The sequence below is a fragment of the Choloepus didactylus genome, chromosome 20 (assembly GCF_015220235.1).
Source record: "Choloepus didactylus isolate mChoDid1 chromosome 20, mChoDid1.pri, whole genome shotgun sequence".
In the NCBI taxonomy this organism is placed as follows: domain Eukaryota; kingdom Metazoa; phylum Chordata; class Mammalia; order Pilosa; family Megalonychidae; genus Choloepus; species Choloepus didactylus.
In genome coordinates, this window is record NC_051326.1 from 4,793,853 (window position 1) to 4,813,630 (window position 19,778).

The 19,778-nt window shown below is 46.1% G+C and overlaps 1 protein-coding gene across 6 annotated transcripts in view; it reads right to left on the minus strand.

Moving 5' to 3' along the window:
- Positions 1-4,559: 4,559 nt before the first annotated feature.
- Positions 4,560-19,778, minus strand: part of CYRIA (CYFIP related Rac1 interactor A) — a 108,430-nt gene continuing 93,211 nt past the window's right edge. For 5 of the 6 annotated variants that reach the window (XM_037813232.1, XM_037813231.1, XM_037813234.1 and 2 more), the window contains 9 exons: positions 18,901-19,022; positions 17,607-17,712; positions 15,556-15,692; positions 15,028-15,105; positions 14,732-14,848; positions 14,557-14,636; positions 13,392-13,518; positions 9,271-9,341; positions 4,560-7,862 (listed from right to left, as the gene is read on the minus strand). In XM_037813232.1, the coding sequence (XP_037669160.1) occupies positions 7,799-7,862; positions 9,271-9,341; positions 13,392-13,518; positions 14,557-14,636; positions 14,732-14,848; positions 15,028-15,105; positions 15,556-15,692; positions 17,607-17,712; positions 18,901-19,022 (902 nt within the window). In that variant the 3' untranslated portion in view covers positions 4,560-7,798. The remainder of the gene's footprint in view (positions 7,863-9,270; positions 9,342-13,391; positions 13,519-14,556; positions 14,637-14,731; positions 14,849-15,027; positions 15,106-15,555; positions 15,693-17,606; positions 17,713-18,900; positions 19,023-19,778) is intronic. The other variant, XM_037813235.1, reaches the window with a different exon arrangement.

The window sequence follows — 19,778 nt, forward strand, 5'->3', positions numbered from 1 at the left end:
CACCTGGGAACAGAGTTCTTGGCAAAATGAAGCCCCACCCAGAGAGAGACCAGTTAGGCAGAGTTGCATTTGTGTGAAAGCATGTGAGTCCACCCTGCTTTGAGGGGTGGTATGGCCTGGGCTTCAGCCTGGGATGACATGAGAGAATTAATTTTAAAGTGCACCAAGCACATAATAAGTGCCCAGGCATTCAGCTAGGTCATGTAAGTAGAGAGATAAAGTAGACACTGCCTTCAAGAAATCCACTGTCCAGTGAGAAAAAGATGTCTCCAAGTCCTATCATTGAAAACTTTAGCTTGTGAGTGGCTTAGGAATGGTTAATAAAATGCACCTCCCAATTTGAAACAAAACCATTCTGATGAGCAAACAACCTAATGTGTATGTGTGTGTATATGAGACAGAGAGAGAGAGAGAGAGAGAGAGAGAGAGAGAGAGAGAGAGAGAGAGAGAATGGGGAGTGTCCCCCCAGAGTGATTACTCTGCTTGGGTGGGACATGGAAAATTTCAAAAAGGAAATGACATCTGAACAATGTCTTGAAGGGTGAATAGGATTTCTCCAGGCAGATGAGGGAAAATGGAATTTCAGGCCAAAGGATCAGCATTATCAGAGATAAATATGAAAAAATAGATAACGTGTTCAGAAAACTGTGGACAGTTTGGTAGCATGGGGAAATGGGATGCATGTTTGAGAGATGGTGAGTGAGATGGGAGGACTAAGTGCAGCACAACTCATGGAAAGGCCTTATATCCCAAGCAATTGGGCTTGACTTATCTTATTGACAGTATTTCTTCATAATTCTAATGTCTGTGAGAATGTATAGATGTTGTATGAAATATAAACGAGTTTCTGTAGACAAATGCATTTGAGAATTGCTATTTAATATATGCCCTGACTTCCTATGGAGATTTACAATGTATGCAAAAATTTGGTAGCAATATGAGCAAGGAAAGAAAGTAATTTCTTTAAACTTGTTTCAAAAGTAATTGAAAATTGATTTTTTTTTCATGAACACCAATTAACATCTCTGATAAAATATTTTAGGAAGCAAAACTAAAGGCAATAGTGTGCCACTGACATGGTCAGATATATGTCTCGGAAAGGTGAGCAGTGGCTGTGTGGAGAATGGATTGGAGAATGGAGAATAAAGGCTGGTGATCTTCATTCTAGAGAAGAAATGATGAGGCTTGGAGTAAATAAAGCAAACACAGTGGAGAGAATGAAAGATTCTGAGAGCTCTTTAGAAAGGTTATTTTTAAAGATTTGATGATTGACTGGAGGCACGGAAGTAGTGAGGAAGAAGGAATAGCCCTTCCTATGAGTTTGGCTTGACTCTTAAAACACCATAAATATGAAACCTCAAGATGATTCTTGAGCTTTTCCAAAACTACCTTCTGCCCATCTTATGTAATATTCGTAAGTCCCAGGACAAAGAAAAATGCTTTCCAAGCTACCTAGTAACTTTATTTTTAGAAGGAACATATTATTTTTGATAACTGGAGTTCTAGAGAGGAAGTTGATTCAACCAATAGGGTTTGTAGATTCCAGCATAAAAGGCTGTAAACTGTTAAGACATCAATGCTCCTGGGTTGCTATCCAAGGTGCTGAACCAATTTGTTCTGTTGCCTTTCTGCTTCTGACTGCCTTTAACTCAGCTGACCTAGTAGTAGCCATGCCCCAGACCAAGCAAAAACAAATCTGACTAGCATGTTGGCCGACTGCCCTTGCCAGGATTATCTGACTCTGATTTTTTATCAAGACCACAGCCTGATTCCTCAGCTGGACTTCCGGCAGTTCAGCCTTAATCTGGCAGTTCAGCCTTAATCTGGCAGTTCAGCTCTCTGTGTCCACAGAGGTTAAACAGTATTCCTGATAGGTAAGTAAATATTTCCTCCAGGAATAAAACTGGTCAGCCCAGGGAGCAGATTATCTGCTACTGAGGATGCTTGGTGAGCTGTAGAAATTAATTCACGCATTTCATTTCAGCACACTAAGGTTTCCAGACTCTGAAATTTCCCTTTTGCAGGCAGTTTCTATTGCTCACTGGCCTGTGTTGACCTTGGTCATCTGAGGGACATTCTGTGCCCTCAAGAACATAAAATCTGGTGGAAAGAACAATCATAGAATTTAAAATACTGTGCAGTGGACAATACTTAGTCCTACATAAATTAAGTACATCAGGGACCCAGCAGAGAAGAGAGAGGGATTGGCGTGGGCTAGGGTATTTAGGGAAAGCTGCTTGAAGGTGTTGGAGGATGATCTAGACCTTGACATTTGGAAGAAAATAATTTGAAATACTCTCCCAAACCCTTCTGACATTTTCTAGATGCATGCCTCTTCAAAGCGTAAAGAGCCTCTTACAATTATTTGTCTTTAAGTCCTATCATTGAAAAACTTAGCTTGTAGGTAGCTTAGGAGTGGTTAATAAAATGCAGTTCCCAAGCTGAAACAAAGCCTATCATGGCACAAACAAGGGAAATTAAGAAATGATCGGGAAGTTCAAGCAGGGTGGAGGAAGAATCTGGAAGTGTGTAATTTGATGGGGAAAACTGGAATATTTCATACAGAAAATATTTTCTTAAATGAGTGTGTAAAAACTTTCTGCCTAAAGTTGAAACTTTTCAACAAAACTATGGGATTTCTCTAAAATACTATTTATCATAATTTCAGAGGGCATTTTGATGGAGATATTTTGCAAAAGATATTTGCAGAGTATCCACTTCCAACATTCACAGGAATTCCAGACACTGCCTTCTGAGACAACAGACACAAGAAAAGCTAGAGCAGTAAAAATACAGTTTCTGGAATTTGATGTAACCAAGGCAGAAAAGCTCCGTTCTTAGGAATCTGACCCTTGAGCTAAAGCAAACTGAGTGGCTGAGATCTACTTTCATTTACTATTTGGTTGTGATCAGCTGGGTGTTAGACTAATGGAGACCAATATTTTGGTATTGGATAGATTAATATACTTAACAACTATAAATACATTAATCAATATTAATTAGTATTATTTAATCAATTACTTACAGTGTGATGACCAAATACACGAAAAACCTTTCCAACAGCAAATGACAAATTCTACTTATTTATAAGCCAAAAGGTGAAATCAGGCATGAATACACATTGCAAATATTCACCAGATTTAATGAATGTGGCCATTTACCCCCACCCTTTCCAGGAGAACCCTAAACAACAACTGACTTTCTGACTGTTGTGAAGGTTATTATGAATCACATCCCTCAAGTCTCCATTATCTGTATTCCTCTTGACAATCATACGCAAACTCTGCTCCCCATTTTCCATAGCTTTTGCCTCAACAGTCATTGAGTCAAAGACACACACACACTCACACATGCACACAAGCCCCTTTTTTAAGGGCCTTTTCTTCTCTCTTTCCAGCATTTGTCCATTTACAATTTGTTCATTTGCCAATTTAAGGAAGTTTTCTCTTACTCCTTTCTCTCTGCTAACCTACGAGCACTGAATAGTCCCAGTTACCGTGCCTTTCTCTTTTGAACAGGGCAGTGTGGACGTCTCTCTTGGGGACTCTGACCCATTGAAAGCATGACAACTAGATTTCAGGCAATCGGCTTAAAAGCTGCAGGAATTCCAAGTAATGTTCTAGAGCAACTGCAGTGTTCAATAGTCAAAAGAATTGTTTTAGTGCTTAAATTGTCTGAAAGATGTTCTCTGTGGAATAGGTTATTGCTATTCTGCCAAATCCACAGAGTGTTACTGCACTCAAAAGAAAGAATTCCAGAGCTTTTCCTAGTCACCTTTGATCAGAAACATGGATTGTAGCAGGGGTTGATTAATAATTTTTACATCATCCTCAAAATTCAGATCATATAACCCAATATATTCATATTTAATAGTAATTCATAAAGGCTTATTCTCTTTAAATGTGTCTAAATGTTTTTAAACTATTTCTAGAGCACTTTGCTGAGAAACTGATTACCTATTTATATGCAGGTATATAGTAATTGATAGCCTATTTATATGCATTTATGTGCAGATGAATAAACAGCATTGCTATCTAATTTCATACACTTACCCCTTTCAAACTCCAAAAGGGGTGTGTGTGTGCACATGTGCGTGCTTTACTGGGTGCAGGTTGTAGGGTGGAGTTTCTTAGCATCCCTGAGCAAATACATCTCCTGTATCTCTAGTTATCCATGACGTTTGTTTATTTTCTGCCTTTTTTTCATAATGATGAGCCTTTGCTGACATTAGTAAAACACAACCAGGCACCAAGAGTAGTATGTTTGGATACTTGTTGCTGTATTTGAGGAAACTGAGGCCTGGAGAGGTGAAGGGGACATGGTGTGATTTCCTGGTCCCCAGAGCAGGTGCCAAGCAAATATCTACGTGGAATACTGATCACGTGCTTCTCACCCACTCAACCTTGAGTGGAATATCCAATAGAACTGTTTTTTTAAAATATATGTACCAAACTTTAATTTTCATTTCATACTCAAAACTTCTGTACAAAAGAAGAGGCAAAGCAGGCAAAAGAAATTACATGACTTGAGCAAACAACACGTGACACCTTTAAAACAGCTTTGTTTGTGCAACAGCCTTTATAGATGCAGCAGGGAAAACAGGTTCCAAAGTTTTTGGTTCTTTTAAGATAAAATCCCAATGTTTATCATTGACATCTAGAGCAATTAGTAGCTGTCTAGGACGCAAGATTCAATGAGAAATCTCTGAATTCCATTGCACATTTGGGTCCTAAGATTGAGCAAGCTTCATTTTTGAAAGAGCAAAAACTATTTTTACTTAAATGTAATGATGTGTCAAAAGCCTCAGTATACCATTAATATCTCGATACAATGGTGGTGACTGACAGCAAATGTTAATGAAGCATGAGATTAGCTGATCGCTGGAAGATAATATCCAAGACTTTCTTTCTGGTTGTTACTCAGCACCTCAGTCCTAATGGATCAGCACAATTCAAAACATCCGTTCCCACTTGTTTTTTTTATTACTGATTATTAATGGCACATGAAAGATTTCTGTGAACAACATTATAATTCCAAAGTAGCAGTGCATCTGAGAAATGTAATTTTCACCTTGTTGCTTGCCCAAAATAAATATCTGAGCCATGGCAAACACTCTTTATTTGAAAACTGTGAGACACCGAATATGAAATATGGTTAACGCCGACACTGACAACAAATATAGCACTTTCCCCCAACCCACCCACAGGTCCTAGACCTGTGCATGCAGCACACAAAAAATCTGTGATTGTTCAAGGACTCCTGATGCCTGGCGGACAGTCCATTAAAAGAATCTGTCTCCCACAACAGCTCTGGTGTGGACCCAAGGCCCACCACCTGCTAGTGATCACAGACATTCGATTAACCTGTCCTAGCGCCAGTCAGGCTCGGGGTTTTCAGAATCCATGTGTTGGTGCCTCCTGGCCAGGAGACATGGTGGCCTGGCTAACGCGGTGCAGTCCAGCAGCCTCTCCCGTACGTTTGGTCCCATTTGATAGGTGTTAATTATAAATTATAAATGCACTCAACTATTTACTCTGCTATATCTTTTTTCATTTTAAAAAAATTGACAGATAATCCTAACATTTCCTCATTCAACCAGTTGAGAGGCAGCTGTGGTGTAGACAAACGACTTGGGTTTAAGTCCTGGGTCTGTGCCACATGAGTTCTGTGATGGTTGACAAGTCCTTTCCTCTCTCCAAGACGGAATTTTCCTACCCAATAAAGGAGGGAAATGGACCCAATGAGAGTAAACACTAGACACCTCCATGATTCTGGTCTTGACAATTGATTGCCCAAGCATAACATGTGACTGCCAAACAGAAGAACACTCCTTAAACTGAATATTTAACAAATTTGCACACCTGGAGTTATCCCATTTTCTGGCTTCCTCTAGGGTTTTAGAATCCTTAAGTTTGAAAAGGTCTTGAAGGCCATCTCATGTAGCTCTGTTCTGATAAAAGAACCCCCAAACAAGCAGCTGTACTTGTTCAGCTTGAAAAGCTCCAAGGAAAGAGGCCTTGCTTCTCTCTGTTGACTGACATTTAGCTATAGACCAGGGAATCTATAGAAAAGTACCATCTTGACACTCAACAGCATTTCCTTGTTCAAACAAAACAACAAAAAGTGTTTTTCCCCTTTTCTTGGAGGACTCAAGGGAATGCCAGCTGGCCACTAAGTCTGGAAAGCAATGGTATCTGACAGCTCATACTTTGGGATGAAGCTAATGACATCAAACACTGATAGGCCAGACCTAACTTCTGAACTCTCATAAATTGACTGTTTGTGCTCTTCTTTTCTTCCAGCAGAAACAGACAAATAATTATATAGGCCAGATTGAGGATGCACTAGAGGGGCCCAGCCTTGCCCTGTGTTCTGTATCCGTAGGCCACAGGGAGGGAAAGAGCCTGAAGTCAGGAGTGAGGCATCCTGGGTTCTGGACCCACAGGGTGGGAGAGCCACTGGAGATTGGAATAGAAGATTCCTAGATCCCATTCTCATCTACACCTGGGCTCTCCCATCTACAGACAGAAAAATGACTAGGGACCTTGCACCCTAGTTGATCCTCAAGGTAAGGTGAGGGGCGCTTCCTGGACTCTACTTACTGAGGACAGTAGGTGGAGTCAATCATTACGTTGGCTCATGGCCCTAAAAGGGCTCTTGGAGATGATATGTTTTAAGTGTCCATTGTAAAGATAAGGAGGATGAGATGCAGACAGTTGGAGCAAATTTCCCAAGAATGCACTGTGGATTGTTTCTAGGGCTAGGGCTGTGCCAGGTACTCGCAGGCCACAGCTTTACCTGTTCCAACAGGCTGGGGGGAGGGGCTCTAGGGTGTTAGAATCCCTAAGTTTGAAAAGGTCTTGAACTACAGGTGAGCAGGAATCCAATTCCCCCATTCTCTGGTGACCAGTGACAGGCCCTGCACCCCTGTCCCCGTCCAAAGGGGCTACAGAGCACAACGCTCCTGTTAGGAGGGGCTGTCACCAGAGCTCCAGGAAAACCAGGTCAAGGAACTTGCCCATGGCTTCAGGGTCCTGTCCCCAAAGACTGGGGGTTGAAGCAGAGACGGCAGTTGCCTGCCCCTCCTGACGCCCACCTCCACCTGCGTCTGCACGCCGGTGGCCGCACAGCTACCCATTCCTGCTGTTGTCTCAGCGATGCGGTAAAACGCAGGCTGATTTTCCTCTTGCAAAATTAGAAGCAAACGTCGGAGGGCTACAAATCCAGACAGAAAAGGGCATATGCTGATAAATAAAACACGTGCAAACGGAAAACGTGCACGTCTGGCTCGCAGTCTGAGGAAAGAGGGGGCGCGATGAATCCCAAATGCTTCGGTTGGACACCCCACACGTGTGTTTTCCTTCGTTTCCTCCCGCTCTCCAGGGATAGCGGGTGCATTTCTTGTAGCTGAAATGACACAGGAAATCAAATGCTTTGTGTCTATAACACTATGTCCTGGAGAGAAAACACATCTAGAATTAAAACACTACCAGAGACAATGTGCGATTTCTGATTGTTATAGGTATGGTTAAAGGATGCCAATGACAAAGACGAAAGTCTCCAAATTTGGCCTTTGGGAGCAGGGTTTTGTTTCAGACATCAAAGGTGAGGCTCTCCAGTTAATTTACGCTGTGCTGGGCTGAGTCCGTCAGGATACAAATTAAGGTCCATATATTTTCAGTGACAAGAAGGAAATGGTTATGTAAATACACAAGTATTAACATCAATCTGTATTAAATTATGTAAACATGTACATCTTCTGAGGTCAGCACACAGATCCTCTTCTTGGAGCAGAGCTCTACTGAAGCATTGCTCGAATCTGTTTGGAAGTTGACTCATCATTCAAGTGCTTTGTAGTGAACCTGAGTGGAGAGAGAACGATGGAAGTCAGTGGGTGCGGGCACTTAGCGAACGCGTCAGCTATGGCGTGCCAGCCCTTCTCTACCGTGGGACACACATTGATATTTAGAAAGCAGACCCTGGCTTGGTTCTCTAGATAAAGAGACACGCTGTGGGGTCCAGCGTATTCTCAGATTTAATTTTGTTTTTTCCTTCCAAAGGAATTTTGTATTATGGTTATTAAACAAGTAGCTCACTGAATTGGATGCTTACACAGAGGAGAAATAAGCAATCTCGTTTTCCAGGGGAGACTTGGCATGACTACGTGCAGCAAACCGACCATCTCTGCTTCCCCTGCTGAGACTCAAATTTCAGAAAATGGATTTGCCCACCACCATTACCCAAAACATAAATGTGTATGGTTTCCTCCTTTCCTGGCAATTCTTATCCTCACTGCCACCACAAGGGGGCACAACGCAGGGAAACGAACAAAAAAGCAAGGCAGTTGCTATGGAAACATACTGAAAAGAAGGGAAAGGGGAATTCACTTGCAACAAAACCTTGGCCATGCTTGGGACTTCCTAAGTTTTCATCTAAATCCTCACAAGTTATACACCTTTGCAGGAGAGGTTACTGCCTCCATTTTACAGATGAGGAAACTGAGGTTCTGGGAAGTTAAAATGACCCACTCCCGATCGCACAGCTAACGATTTGTGTTTTGTGAACAATGTGGATTTCTGATTTAAACCTAGGTCTGGCTGCCTCAAAAGCCCACTCATTTTGCTTTGTCAGTGTCTACAGGAGACGCAGATGCCAAGCCCCGGTGGAGCCTGTGGCCTCGCTGTCCCTCGTTCCTGAAGCGGATCAGGTCACATGCACCTGTGGGGATGCCCGGGCAATCCTCATTACAGTGAGGAGCCGTGACAAGCCACGCAGGGTCCCACGGTGCATGGCCAGGTTCCAGGAGCCGCTGCACGTGGGATCTACCAGGGAGCTCCAGACCAAGAACGCATCCCTGACCCCACCCAGAGATTCTGACTCATTCAGTCTGGGTTGGAGAATTCACCTCACATCTAATTCTCACATGCAGTCAAGGCTGGGAACATGGGCAAGGGAAGAAATGTAACCCAGAAAATCTCTTCTTCCAAAAAGTGTCCCCCTAATCACAAAGCAGTGGCTGGGAGCTGCTCCTGACCTGGGGGTTAAGTCTTAGCTTGGTCATTTACTGGGTGACTTTTGGCAAGTTACTGGATTTCTATAAAACTCAGCTTCTCCCATCAGTGAAATGGGACGATAGATACAGTGCCGACCTCATCAGGTTGCTGGGAAGATTAAATGTGCTAAAATATGCACGGAGTTGAGCCCTCGATCCCAAACGTCTGCTGCTTCTGCAACAGCTCTGAAGGGGGGCTGCTGCCCAGATGGGCTCACCTGAGGGCGTTCAGCAGCCCCTCCACGCTGTCGGGGGCCTGCTCCTTCAACACCTTTATGCAGCCTTTCATCTAGGAGAAAGCACAGGGACTCATCAGTGTCCATAATGACTTCTGTCCATAACATGTTATTTCTTTCCATGGAAATCAAACACAGGGATGAACACAGACGTTTCCGACCCCTGAGGCAGGTGGGGAGCAGCTCCTCTGACTTCTACAGGATTCTGTGCTGAGTCGTGCCACTGTTGGCACTGTACTGCAACTGTACATTTTACTGGCCTGGCATTTGGGGACAAAGACTTGAGATGATTTTCTTGTCTTTATACTCCAGGGGCGAAGTGTAGGCTTTCCCTGTAGTAGGTGCTCAGTTAATATTTACTGAATGAATTTAAACCCTGACAACTTTATACCATCCCTCTGCCCAGAATTTTCCGCTCCCTTGACTCTTTGGCAAACCTGTAACAATTTTTCAGGATTTCGTCAAAGTTCCCTGATTCTAGGAAGCCTTTCCTGACCTCGTTATCCTCACCTCTTTGTGCTCACAATTGTCCTCTGGCACCTGTCAGAGAACCACAGAGGTTTTGGTGCCCAGACTAATTTGCCCCCTCACCAGGTGCCGAGCTCCTGGAGGTATAGGACTATGTCTTCGCCATAGTTCAGGGGCTTAGGTGAAGGACACTTGCTAAGAACGCAAACCACAGGGGACGGAAGGCCTGGTTTCATCCAGACTTGGTGGGTCAGTATCTGCATGAACCTAAGCTCGTTTCATAGCTTTGCATGCCTTTGGAACACAATTTACTCGTAATTTGAGAAGGGCATGAAAACTAAATTTATACAAGTCACATTATATTATGCATATCCTGGGATGTTTTCTGGCAAAAGAAGAATCTTTCTGCAAAGAAGATGGTCAATCATTTTTAACTCAGGGGCTTGTGCCCTGCATCGGATCTGCTCATACTAAGGGCCCCTTTTATAATGATCACTTCTAAACATTTTCTGCGGGTCTGCTTTTGGACTCCCAAAGGTTTTATCTCGGAGGCCTGATGGACCCAGACAGACTGACGGAGGCAGTGGGAGCACAGGGCTGAGAACCAACTGTGGGTCATGGTCAGGCCCATCAGGAATGTCACGGTCAATTAGGGACGCCTGTCCCGGGAGATGATGTGGCCCTGTCAGGGACGTGCCATCGCAGGTCGGCTCAGCACAGGGGTGGGGTCAGGCTAAGGGAGGCAGATTTGGTCCCTCCCACAGAGGGGCTCATGTCTAGTGGAGAAAAGAGATGAGCAGCTCGGTTCTGAAGGGTGATGATGTTCTTGTAGAGCAAGTTTCAGGGGCAGTAGGAACAGAGTGGAAAAGGGGTGGCAGAGGAGTGGGTGCACGCTGGATTTCTGGTTCTGCTTCAGGACTGGAGCAGCAGCCAGGGAAGCAGTCGGGGCCAGAGCACGTGAGGACTTCACGTCATGCTAAAGAGTCTGGGGTCTTGGCTGGTACAAACTGGAGAATTCAGGGTAGCTCTTGATAAACCATAGTGCAAGTGATCGATACGGAAAGGATCAGAAAGAAACAAGAGTGGAGAAAGGAGGCCAGGTGGGGCCCAGTGAGAGCCCCTGGGGGCAGGGCAGTGGGAGCAGCAGTGGGGAGAGAAGGGGAGGCGGCGGGTGGATCTGTGGCAGTGTGCACGATCTGAAGGCTGGCAGGGAGGACACGGGGGCGGCGCAGGGGAGGAGCGCGGGTGGGTCCCAGCCCCCAGCGGAGAAGCGTGCGTGATGGTGGGGAGAGGCCTGGGGCAGACATCCAGGAGGAAGAGCAGGTCTGGGGCCAGGAGAACCTCCAGTTTGCAGATCTTGTTTTGGGTGTTGGGAGGGTGCGAGGTCTGGACTTGGGTGGGATTGGGGGTGATGGCTGGTGGGTCACCTAAGGAAATCAGCTGAAAACTGATTCGGGTGCCCGGCACCCCACACCATCACCCATCCTCGCGGCGCCTTCCCCCAGGGGCCGGAGAGCTTTGCTCCCAGGAGGGTCTCACCTGGAAGAGTCCTTCCCTCGCCCATCTGGGGAAGTCCCACACCTTCCTCAAGGGCCACCTCCAGCCTCACCTCTGGCCCTGTCCCTGCCTCTAAGCAGAAGGGGCTCCTTCCTCCTCTGGGTTTGGAGGGGGGTGCACACAGCTCTTTTGCACCCCAGGGCCTGTTCCTGTAAGTGCACCCTCCAGTACCTATTCCAGATCTTGCAAATAAGTACCGATTATCCACCGGTGATTTACACCCTGAGGATTTAGACTCGGGGCTTGTAACCGCCGGCCAAGAGGCAGACGAGGACCTGGGGAAGCCCTTGAGGCATCAGAGAAAACGGCCCATTGGAACACAGTTGTCCTCAGTAAACCCAGAACTTTCTTAGAGACACAGGCAGACGTCAGTAGGAACAAACCTTTCTTAGCGAGACCTGCGTGAACAAACAGACTCGATGGAAACCCTGTGTGATTCGATTTACCATTAAACGCCGGCCATGCACTCAGCAAGTAACGTGGAAAGCCAAGCTTACTAAAGATGAGGGCAGCAAGACATGATTGCACCCTGTATTTTTAGTTGCTGACTGTGAAAAGTGAAAAAATAACTATGATCAGAATGTCCTATGGGTACCAGATACCGAAGTCAATCTACACTCAAGTGATATTTCTGGAGTTAGTCATAGTTATTCATACTCAATCTACAGTCTAGAGATGTTAAAGCTGCACAGACAGTACAGCAAAAATGCCTATTGATGGAAAAATGTCCATAATGTACTATTATGTGAACAAAATAAGTTTTAAAATAGCGTGTAGAGCATGGTCCCGACATATTATGTGGGTACATGCACGCACACAAACATCCACATAAAGAACGGACATACGTGCGCTGATATTTTCACAGTGGACATCTGCGGAGGGAGGAGTTCTTACAGATACATTTAATTTTCTGTATTTTGATTTTCCAAATTTGCCAATTTTTTATAGTCTATATTTATTCTCTTGGTAGGTAATAGATATTTATATTACAATACAAAAGTGATGGGGACTCCCTGAGGAGCCACGACCAGCTGTGCCAGGAACCCAGAACACCAACGTGAGTGCCCAGGTGGTGTTTCTCCTCGACACTCAGACCCCTGGCCACTGGCCAGGGCTGCCCCTCTGCGCAGTGCGGGAGCACGGGGGACGCTGTTCCCTGCGGGTGAATGAATTGAGGCCGAGTCAGAACACGTCAGCGCAGGGGGGGCCTAGTCTGCACTGAAGGGCTTTAAATTCCCCCCAGGGTACACTGTGGGTGCCGGGGCTGCTGGCAGAAGCTGGGCTAAGGGGAGGCGCGCCTCACGCCACAATCAACCGTAAACCACCACGCACCCAAATCCTGTATTTTCCAATTCTACTCATTCATTCCTTCACTCACTCATTCGCTCAGCACCTCCTGTGGGCCGTCCCTGACGTGCCGGGTGTCAGGCCAGGGGGTAGAGCAGACATCAGGCTTAGGGGCCATGGGCTCTGCCCGGTAAGGACCTCCTGAGCTTCGTACCGTGAGGGAGCCGGAGAGTCCAGAAGGAAGGTGTCGGGAACCAGAGGAGAGGGTCGGCTCTGCCCCATGTGGGCCAGGAAATGTGTTCCAGAGACGCTGACGTCTGAGGAGCGTCTTAAAGGCAATCTCCCCACAGAGGGGAGGAGGAGGGCACCCCGGGGCGGGGAAAGGCTTGAGCCTGTTCCAGGGACAGCAAAAGGCACGGGAATTTGGGTGGGGCAATAAGCAGGGGGTGGCAGGAGAGAAGTGGGATCTGAAGATGGTGTCTCGTACCCAGTTTGTCCCACCTCTTTTCACAGTAAGGCTTGTACAGAAAATAAAGAATATGCTGCGTGAAGGGGCAGTGTGGAGCCCAGTGACCTTTCCTCAGCTCAGCTCCACCCAGGGCTGAGGGGATCCCCTCGGCATCTGGGCCTGCTACCTTTCCGAGGTGGGGGGGGGGTTGTTTCAAGCCTGGGGAAGAGACTGGACTCGGCACCATGAGGACAGCCACCACGTAGGGGTGTATTTGGAAAGATCACTGTCAGCGGGCGGTGGAGCCGGGAGGGTTGGAACGCGCGTTCCGTGGCCAGCTTACATCGATCTTGGACGTCTTGCAGAAGGCTCCCACGGGGTGGACGTGGTCGTAGAGGATGATAACACCCACCATGACCCTCATGCAGAACATCAGCGTTTCTTCACTCGTGAACCTGCTCCTGTACTCCCTGGAAGACAGGACAAGGCCACGGCCTTACTCCTTGGCAGAGCTTAGCACGCTCATCTTTGGGCTCCACAACTGACCACTTCAGAGTCCTGCAGCCCTCTCCAGAGAACAATCCTGACCTGCAACCACCAGGTTAATATGCTCTTTAAGAAACCCACGATGATAATTCTCCTTGAATCTATCCAACTGGCAATTCAGTGCAAAAATAAGGTAAATTTAGAGGGTAGTAAATTCTCTTCTCATCTGCCCTTCAGCAGGTCAGCCCATCATGTACATCACTTCTCTGCACATCAATCTTGAATATTTTATAGCAGGTCCCTCTGGCTGTCCAAGATTATAGAGAATAATGGCTTCATTACAAAGAAAAAGAATCAGGCTCATTTCTACGAAGCAGCTATCATGTCTCCAGCCAGAGTAACTTCCTTTGTTAAGACATAGGCTGCAGATCGAATTGGATTGGCAAAGAGATCTAAAAGAAATCATGCACCATTCATTTGTGGAGTTTTAATTTTGTGCCCTTCTCTCGATAGGGTCCCTGATGTTCGGGTGAGTCAGGCCGATCCCCAGGGTCCTCTTAGCACTCGTTCTATTGTGAATTGGCCCTACCAGGAAGATGATGACTTTCTGTTTGGGATGAATCCTGAACTTTGACATGAATGAAATATTTGAAATTAATACCATCTTACACTTGAGCAGAGCATCAAATTGCGAGAAGCACTGTGATGCCTTCGGCACTTCCAAATACTCTGCCACATCAGTGGCGCTGTGGGTGCCCCCTGGGTAAGGAGACTAAGGCTCGCGGAGGTCAGGCCACCCGTCCACAGGCATGGGGTGGGGTGGGGGTGGGTCACAGCCGCAGGCCGAGCTCAGGCCTGGGCACGCAGACTTCCCCATCCCTGCGCCACCTCGTCCTCAGTAACTTCAAGCCTTTTGTTTAAAGCGAGTTGGCATGGGGACAAACTACTAAAAGAGAGAGAGACAGAGAGAGGCCCTGGCTGGGTGACTGTGGACAGCGAGTTACATTTCTGAACTCACTTACGGAGTTTCCAGCATCACTTTGCAGACACTTGTCATGGTACTGAGGCAGTCCGTGGTGTTCTCTATGGGCAGGGTTTTGTTCTAAACGGGAGACACAAACGCGCATTAGTCCTGTTTTCCACTTTTACGTGCCAGTAGGAAAAAAGCTCCTCGTGTAGTGGCTCAGCCTCACTTACTTCGGACACAAAATGCATTGTGGCATTGCTGAGGGTTTTCAGCATGGGTGTGGCTTCTGCATAGAAGAGGGACATTCGGTTGGCCATTTCATTATTGACTTCATTCTCAATGTCTAGCTGAATGAGAAGAAAAAGAGAAGGTACAATTTGTAAGGAGATGGCTAAAATCCCAAAAGAACGCCCTCTGGGAACGGAGTGACGGACATGTGCTCAGTCTTCTCCTTGTGCCCTTCCAGAAGCAGAAGACAAAAGAGCCCCGGAGAAGGGGGCACAGGCCCAGAAAACCCACGGCTCACGTGCATGTTGTTGATCCTATTGCGGCTGATTGTCCTCCTGTAGTAGCTGAAGTCGTTCTGAATGGCTGGGTTCCGCATCTGCAACCCAGAGAGGAAGAGGGTCACTGCTCCCCACCAAGCCTGGGTGCTGGATGCTGTAACTACCCCAAGACTCCTCTTTGTAATACAAGAGCCAAAGCAACCTCTGGTTAAAACAAAAGCATGTATGTAGCTTCATTATTGTAAAATATGCCCTGTTTTTACAGTGGGCCAGAGTCTAGGGAAAGTGTATTTTTCTCAATGAGGAATGACACTTGTAGAGGCTTTTCTTACCCCATTTGGCAGATTTTGGATTTCCATGTACAAGCCACTCTCTTAAGTTACCTTAACTCCATGGAATGTAGATTTTACCACATTTGATACATATTTCCAGGGCTGGATCGAGGCCTTCCTCATCTCCGCATCCCCCCAACCCCCCAGCACTAGCCCACATGCCGTAGTACTCAGGGAAGGCTCGTTGTTAAGTTTTCAGAATGTTTTGATCCTAACCTTCAGTTCATCAAATCGGAGGGTGAAATGTAGTATTTCTGCAAACTCCTTCGCCAGGGCCTGCTCCCGCTCCAGGTGCTGGGTTGGTGTGTACGGCGGACAGGTCAGAGAGTCTAGTAAACTCTGAAGAGCTTTTTCTGCAAGTCAAAGGGACAAAAGAGCCTACAGAAATCCTTCAAGAGCATCACTCTCAGCCCCACTGATGACCTGCAGACACCCTGCATGGAGCCTTCTCTCCGCTTCTTTCCCAGTAACTGTGAGTTGGGTGGGGACAAGAAGGGGGGGGGGGGAAGAAGAGGAGATGGAGGAGAAGGAGGACAAGGAGGAGAAGGAAGAGATGGAGGAGAGGGAGGATGAGGAGGAGAAGGAGGAGAACAAGGAGGAGAAAGAGGACAAAGAGGAGGGGAAGGAGTGCTCCAGATGCCTGAGCCGGCTGCCTCCCCTGCAAATGTCTCTCTCAGCTCTGCTTATTTAGTGATCAATAGCAATTCCTACAACCCTCAGAAAGCCACAGATCCGTGCTTGCGGATCATGTGAGAGAGTGAGCCCTCCACGGCGCAGGATGAGATGAGGCAGCAGCCCTGAACACGCGTGTCAGATTGTCCGCTTGGCAGGAAAGACTCCTGGTCCTGGTCTCTGCCTCTAACGCTAACCTGATCCCAGGACTATTTTTCTACACATCCATTGGCAAACTTTCCTCCACTCTTGTCCTTGCAGCAGTCTCATCACCCCCACTTGTCCATTTCAAACCCTCCCTTCAGTTTTCTCTTCAATATACTTCTCACGGCACTGAGTCATTTAGCCAGGCCTCTACATCAGGGGTTGGCAAACTGGCCCACAGGCCAAATCCAGCCCACTGCCTGTTTTTTTTTTTTTTTTTTTTTTTTTTAAATAAAATTTTATTGGAACCCAGCCATGCTCCTTTGTTTAGAGACTGCTAATGGCTGCTTTGGTGTTACAAAGACAGAGTTGAGAAGTTTTAAAAAAGATAGTATGGCCCATAGTGCCTAAAATATTTGCACTTCCCAAAAAAGTTTGCTGGTACCTGCTGTATATGGTCCTTAAATGCTTTCCAGAGCATCTGCACAAGAGAAACTTCTAGTCTTTGTTAAACATTTCTATCTCTGGGATCTCACTGTACTCTCCTTGGCCTGCTCTGACCTGATGAATCTTTTTCCTTCTCTTGAGCTAAACTTGACTCATAAAGGTCTTAGTTTTTGGGCCCTAGAACTACACTTTGAGGACACAGAGAAAGAAGTCAATCCCCTCTTCTACCAGAGAGGCTTCAGAAGCCCTCTCCTTCTGGAAAACTGGCTCAGTTCACTCAGCTCCTCCCCTTGGATGTGATGTCCTGTCAACATCACAGCCATTACTCCCCCAAAGTATTTCAACTCATCTGTTTTCTTCTTAAAATATGGGCACTCATTTTATGGCAAAAGCAGAGAAGAACATGACTCTCTGCTCCCTTATTCTCCATCTACCACAGTGACTCACATAACCTGATGGAGCTTTCCCGCTGGGGAGGACAGTTATAGCACGCTGATCGTCATGTTGAGCCTGCTGTCAACCAGACTTTGCTTTACTCTTGCTTTTGCAAAGCCATCCTCTACCTATACAGATTTTTTAAGCATAAGCAGAACTTCATGTTTGCTTTTTTTGTGTATTTCTTTATATTAAGTTGATCACATGACTCCAGGCAACCAAGTTCTTTTGGGGTCTAGCAGGTAACTTGGTCCTCCAACTTCTCTGTCCTACAGAAAAGTCATCAGCCCACAGTGAAAGTGTCAAGAGTTGGACATACCTGAGAACAAGACCAAAGGGACGTCAAGCAGTCGAGACACTCTAAAAGTGCCATTAATTTTAGGGGAGGAAACTCTGGGGAAGATTGAAAGAAATGAAAGTGACAGGCACTGCTGTCCATGAACGCCTCTCCTACTGCCCAGCAGGTGGAGGTGGGGTCATTTGTCGGTACATCAAGCCCTCCGGCTACCTTCCCAGACACAAGACAGAGCTGCACAGGTGGGGTCTGAGAAGTGCAAACACATACTCACCGAGCCTTATGGAAAACTCATAAAATCTTTTTAGTCTCACAACCAGAGGACACACCGCATTCCAAGCTTTCTCTTGAAGCTGAATGTCATTGGGATTTTGAATTGCCTACAAAAACATGATAGAATTGCATGTTTAAAAAGAAGCAAAAGCTCCACATTAAAATGCCCCAAGACTGAGCAATGATTTTAGTGAAAAATACAATTCCCACTGTACTTTGTTAACGTGGACTACTTAAATCAGTAACAGTTCATCAGACTGTCCTCCAAGGTGCTCCATTAAGATGGAGATATTAGCACTCGAGCATAATGAAATTGGCTCTACAATTAGGTGTCATGCACCTCACTCATTTCTGTTATCCAGAATGGAAAACTGAAAAAAAACAAAAAAACCCTGCATATCTAAATTGGAGGCAATTTGCCCCTCACCATCACCATTTGATTCAAGCAGAGCTTCATGCTCATTATGAAGTGCAAATTCTGTAGATATTTCCTTTCTCTATAATATGTATGACATTCCTGCTAATCTGCGATGTTATCTAAATTGTCTAAATTAAATGGTGACCCCTAAGTAGAAACATAACCTCTTCATAGGCTGCTGCTTTCTTAGAAATACTGTCTTGCCTGGGTTTCAGCAGCTGGGTGCTACGATGGGAGCAGTGTTCTTTTCAAACGAGTGCCAGAGTGGTGGTGTGTGTGTGTGTGTGTGTGTGAGTTTGTTAATATTTCTACAAAACTAACTTTTTCAAATAAAGAGCTTGTGAAGCTTCTTGCCTTTAAAGGCATTATTACAAAGGCTCAAAAGTCAAACTGGCAGTTTCCTTTTTTTTTTTTTTTTTTGGTTGCTATTACTTATTTAGTCTCATATTACAAGATGACAGACCTGCATGCTACTTAGAGCAAGGCCGTTTTGGCTTGTGACACGGGTGGGACCTGCCAACATTATTATAGTACATTGGAAAGTGCATGCAAGGCCAGACCTCACAACTCATATTTCAACGCTGCTCAGAGACTTTCTGTGTACGTTTCCCTTTCTGGAAGTAATATATTGGCAAATTATTGTCTACATGTGAGCCCTGCATTATCCAATGTATGTCCAAGGAGAGAACGGATACATTTGACATGGCCTACAGCAGTGTGGGCTGAGATGAATGCAGGGCATAGAAGGGGCCTTTTGCCCATGTCCTTAAGGCCACACTCCCCTCCTTGTTCTCCCAGCGCTCTAGGAAATATGAGGGCATGACTCGATCTCGCTGCGTGTACGTGGGCTCCCCGTCCTCCCCTGTGGCTGGCGTACGTCTCGGATCTCCGGGCCGGCGCCCTTGTAGGCCTGCAGGTCGGCGAGGATGCTCTCAGAGTCCTGGAGGACCGTGCTGATCTGGTTCCACGTCTCCCTCTCCCCCTCGGTGGGCTGGGCATCTGCGTGGCAGGGAGACCAAGCACACGGGGGCTCAGGGTTACGGGCAGAGCGGAAGAGAGCAGCGTTCCGTCCTACCTGAGACGACGCTGTGTTCCCGTGCGCTTTATATTTACGCTTTACCATAAACTGCTGGGAAGGGAAACGAAACTTCTGCCCATTCCTCCATTCAAAATATTCACCACTCTTTCTGCACTCACTAAACTGAGCATGCTGGATTGGCAGCAGCCACTCATTCATTTGTGCAGAACACAATTTTTGCACACCTACTATGTGACAAACTGCAAACTAGGCAATAAAAGGAATAAGCGTTGTCTTTTAGGATCCACTTTTAATAGGAAAAGTCATTGACTATTTCAATTATGACGGAAAATCTGTGAATCTGAGCATAAATGGGGGAAAAATCGCCCTCATATTTCCTTACAAAAATAACCTTAAAATTGGATAATTAATCTGTGGGATCCATGGCCCAGAAGTATCTTGTGGGACACACCAGTCCATGGAAAGCACCGAGACTTCTCACCGGACATGAGCTCTTGCCCAAGAGTTTGGCAAAGAAGTGCAGGGAGTTCATGTCAGAGACTTGTTCTGTTCACTTTCAGTGCTGATCATGTTACCCACAGAAGAAAATGACACCTGGAAACTGACACGAATGAAGAAAATATTCTAACAGCCACAGAAGAGACTCCTCCCAGCTCTTCAGTGAGATGCCACTCGCTGACGTCCCCACAGTCCCCACAGCAGTCCGCGGGGGCTGG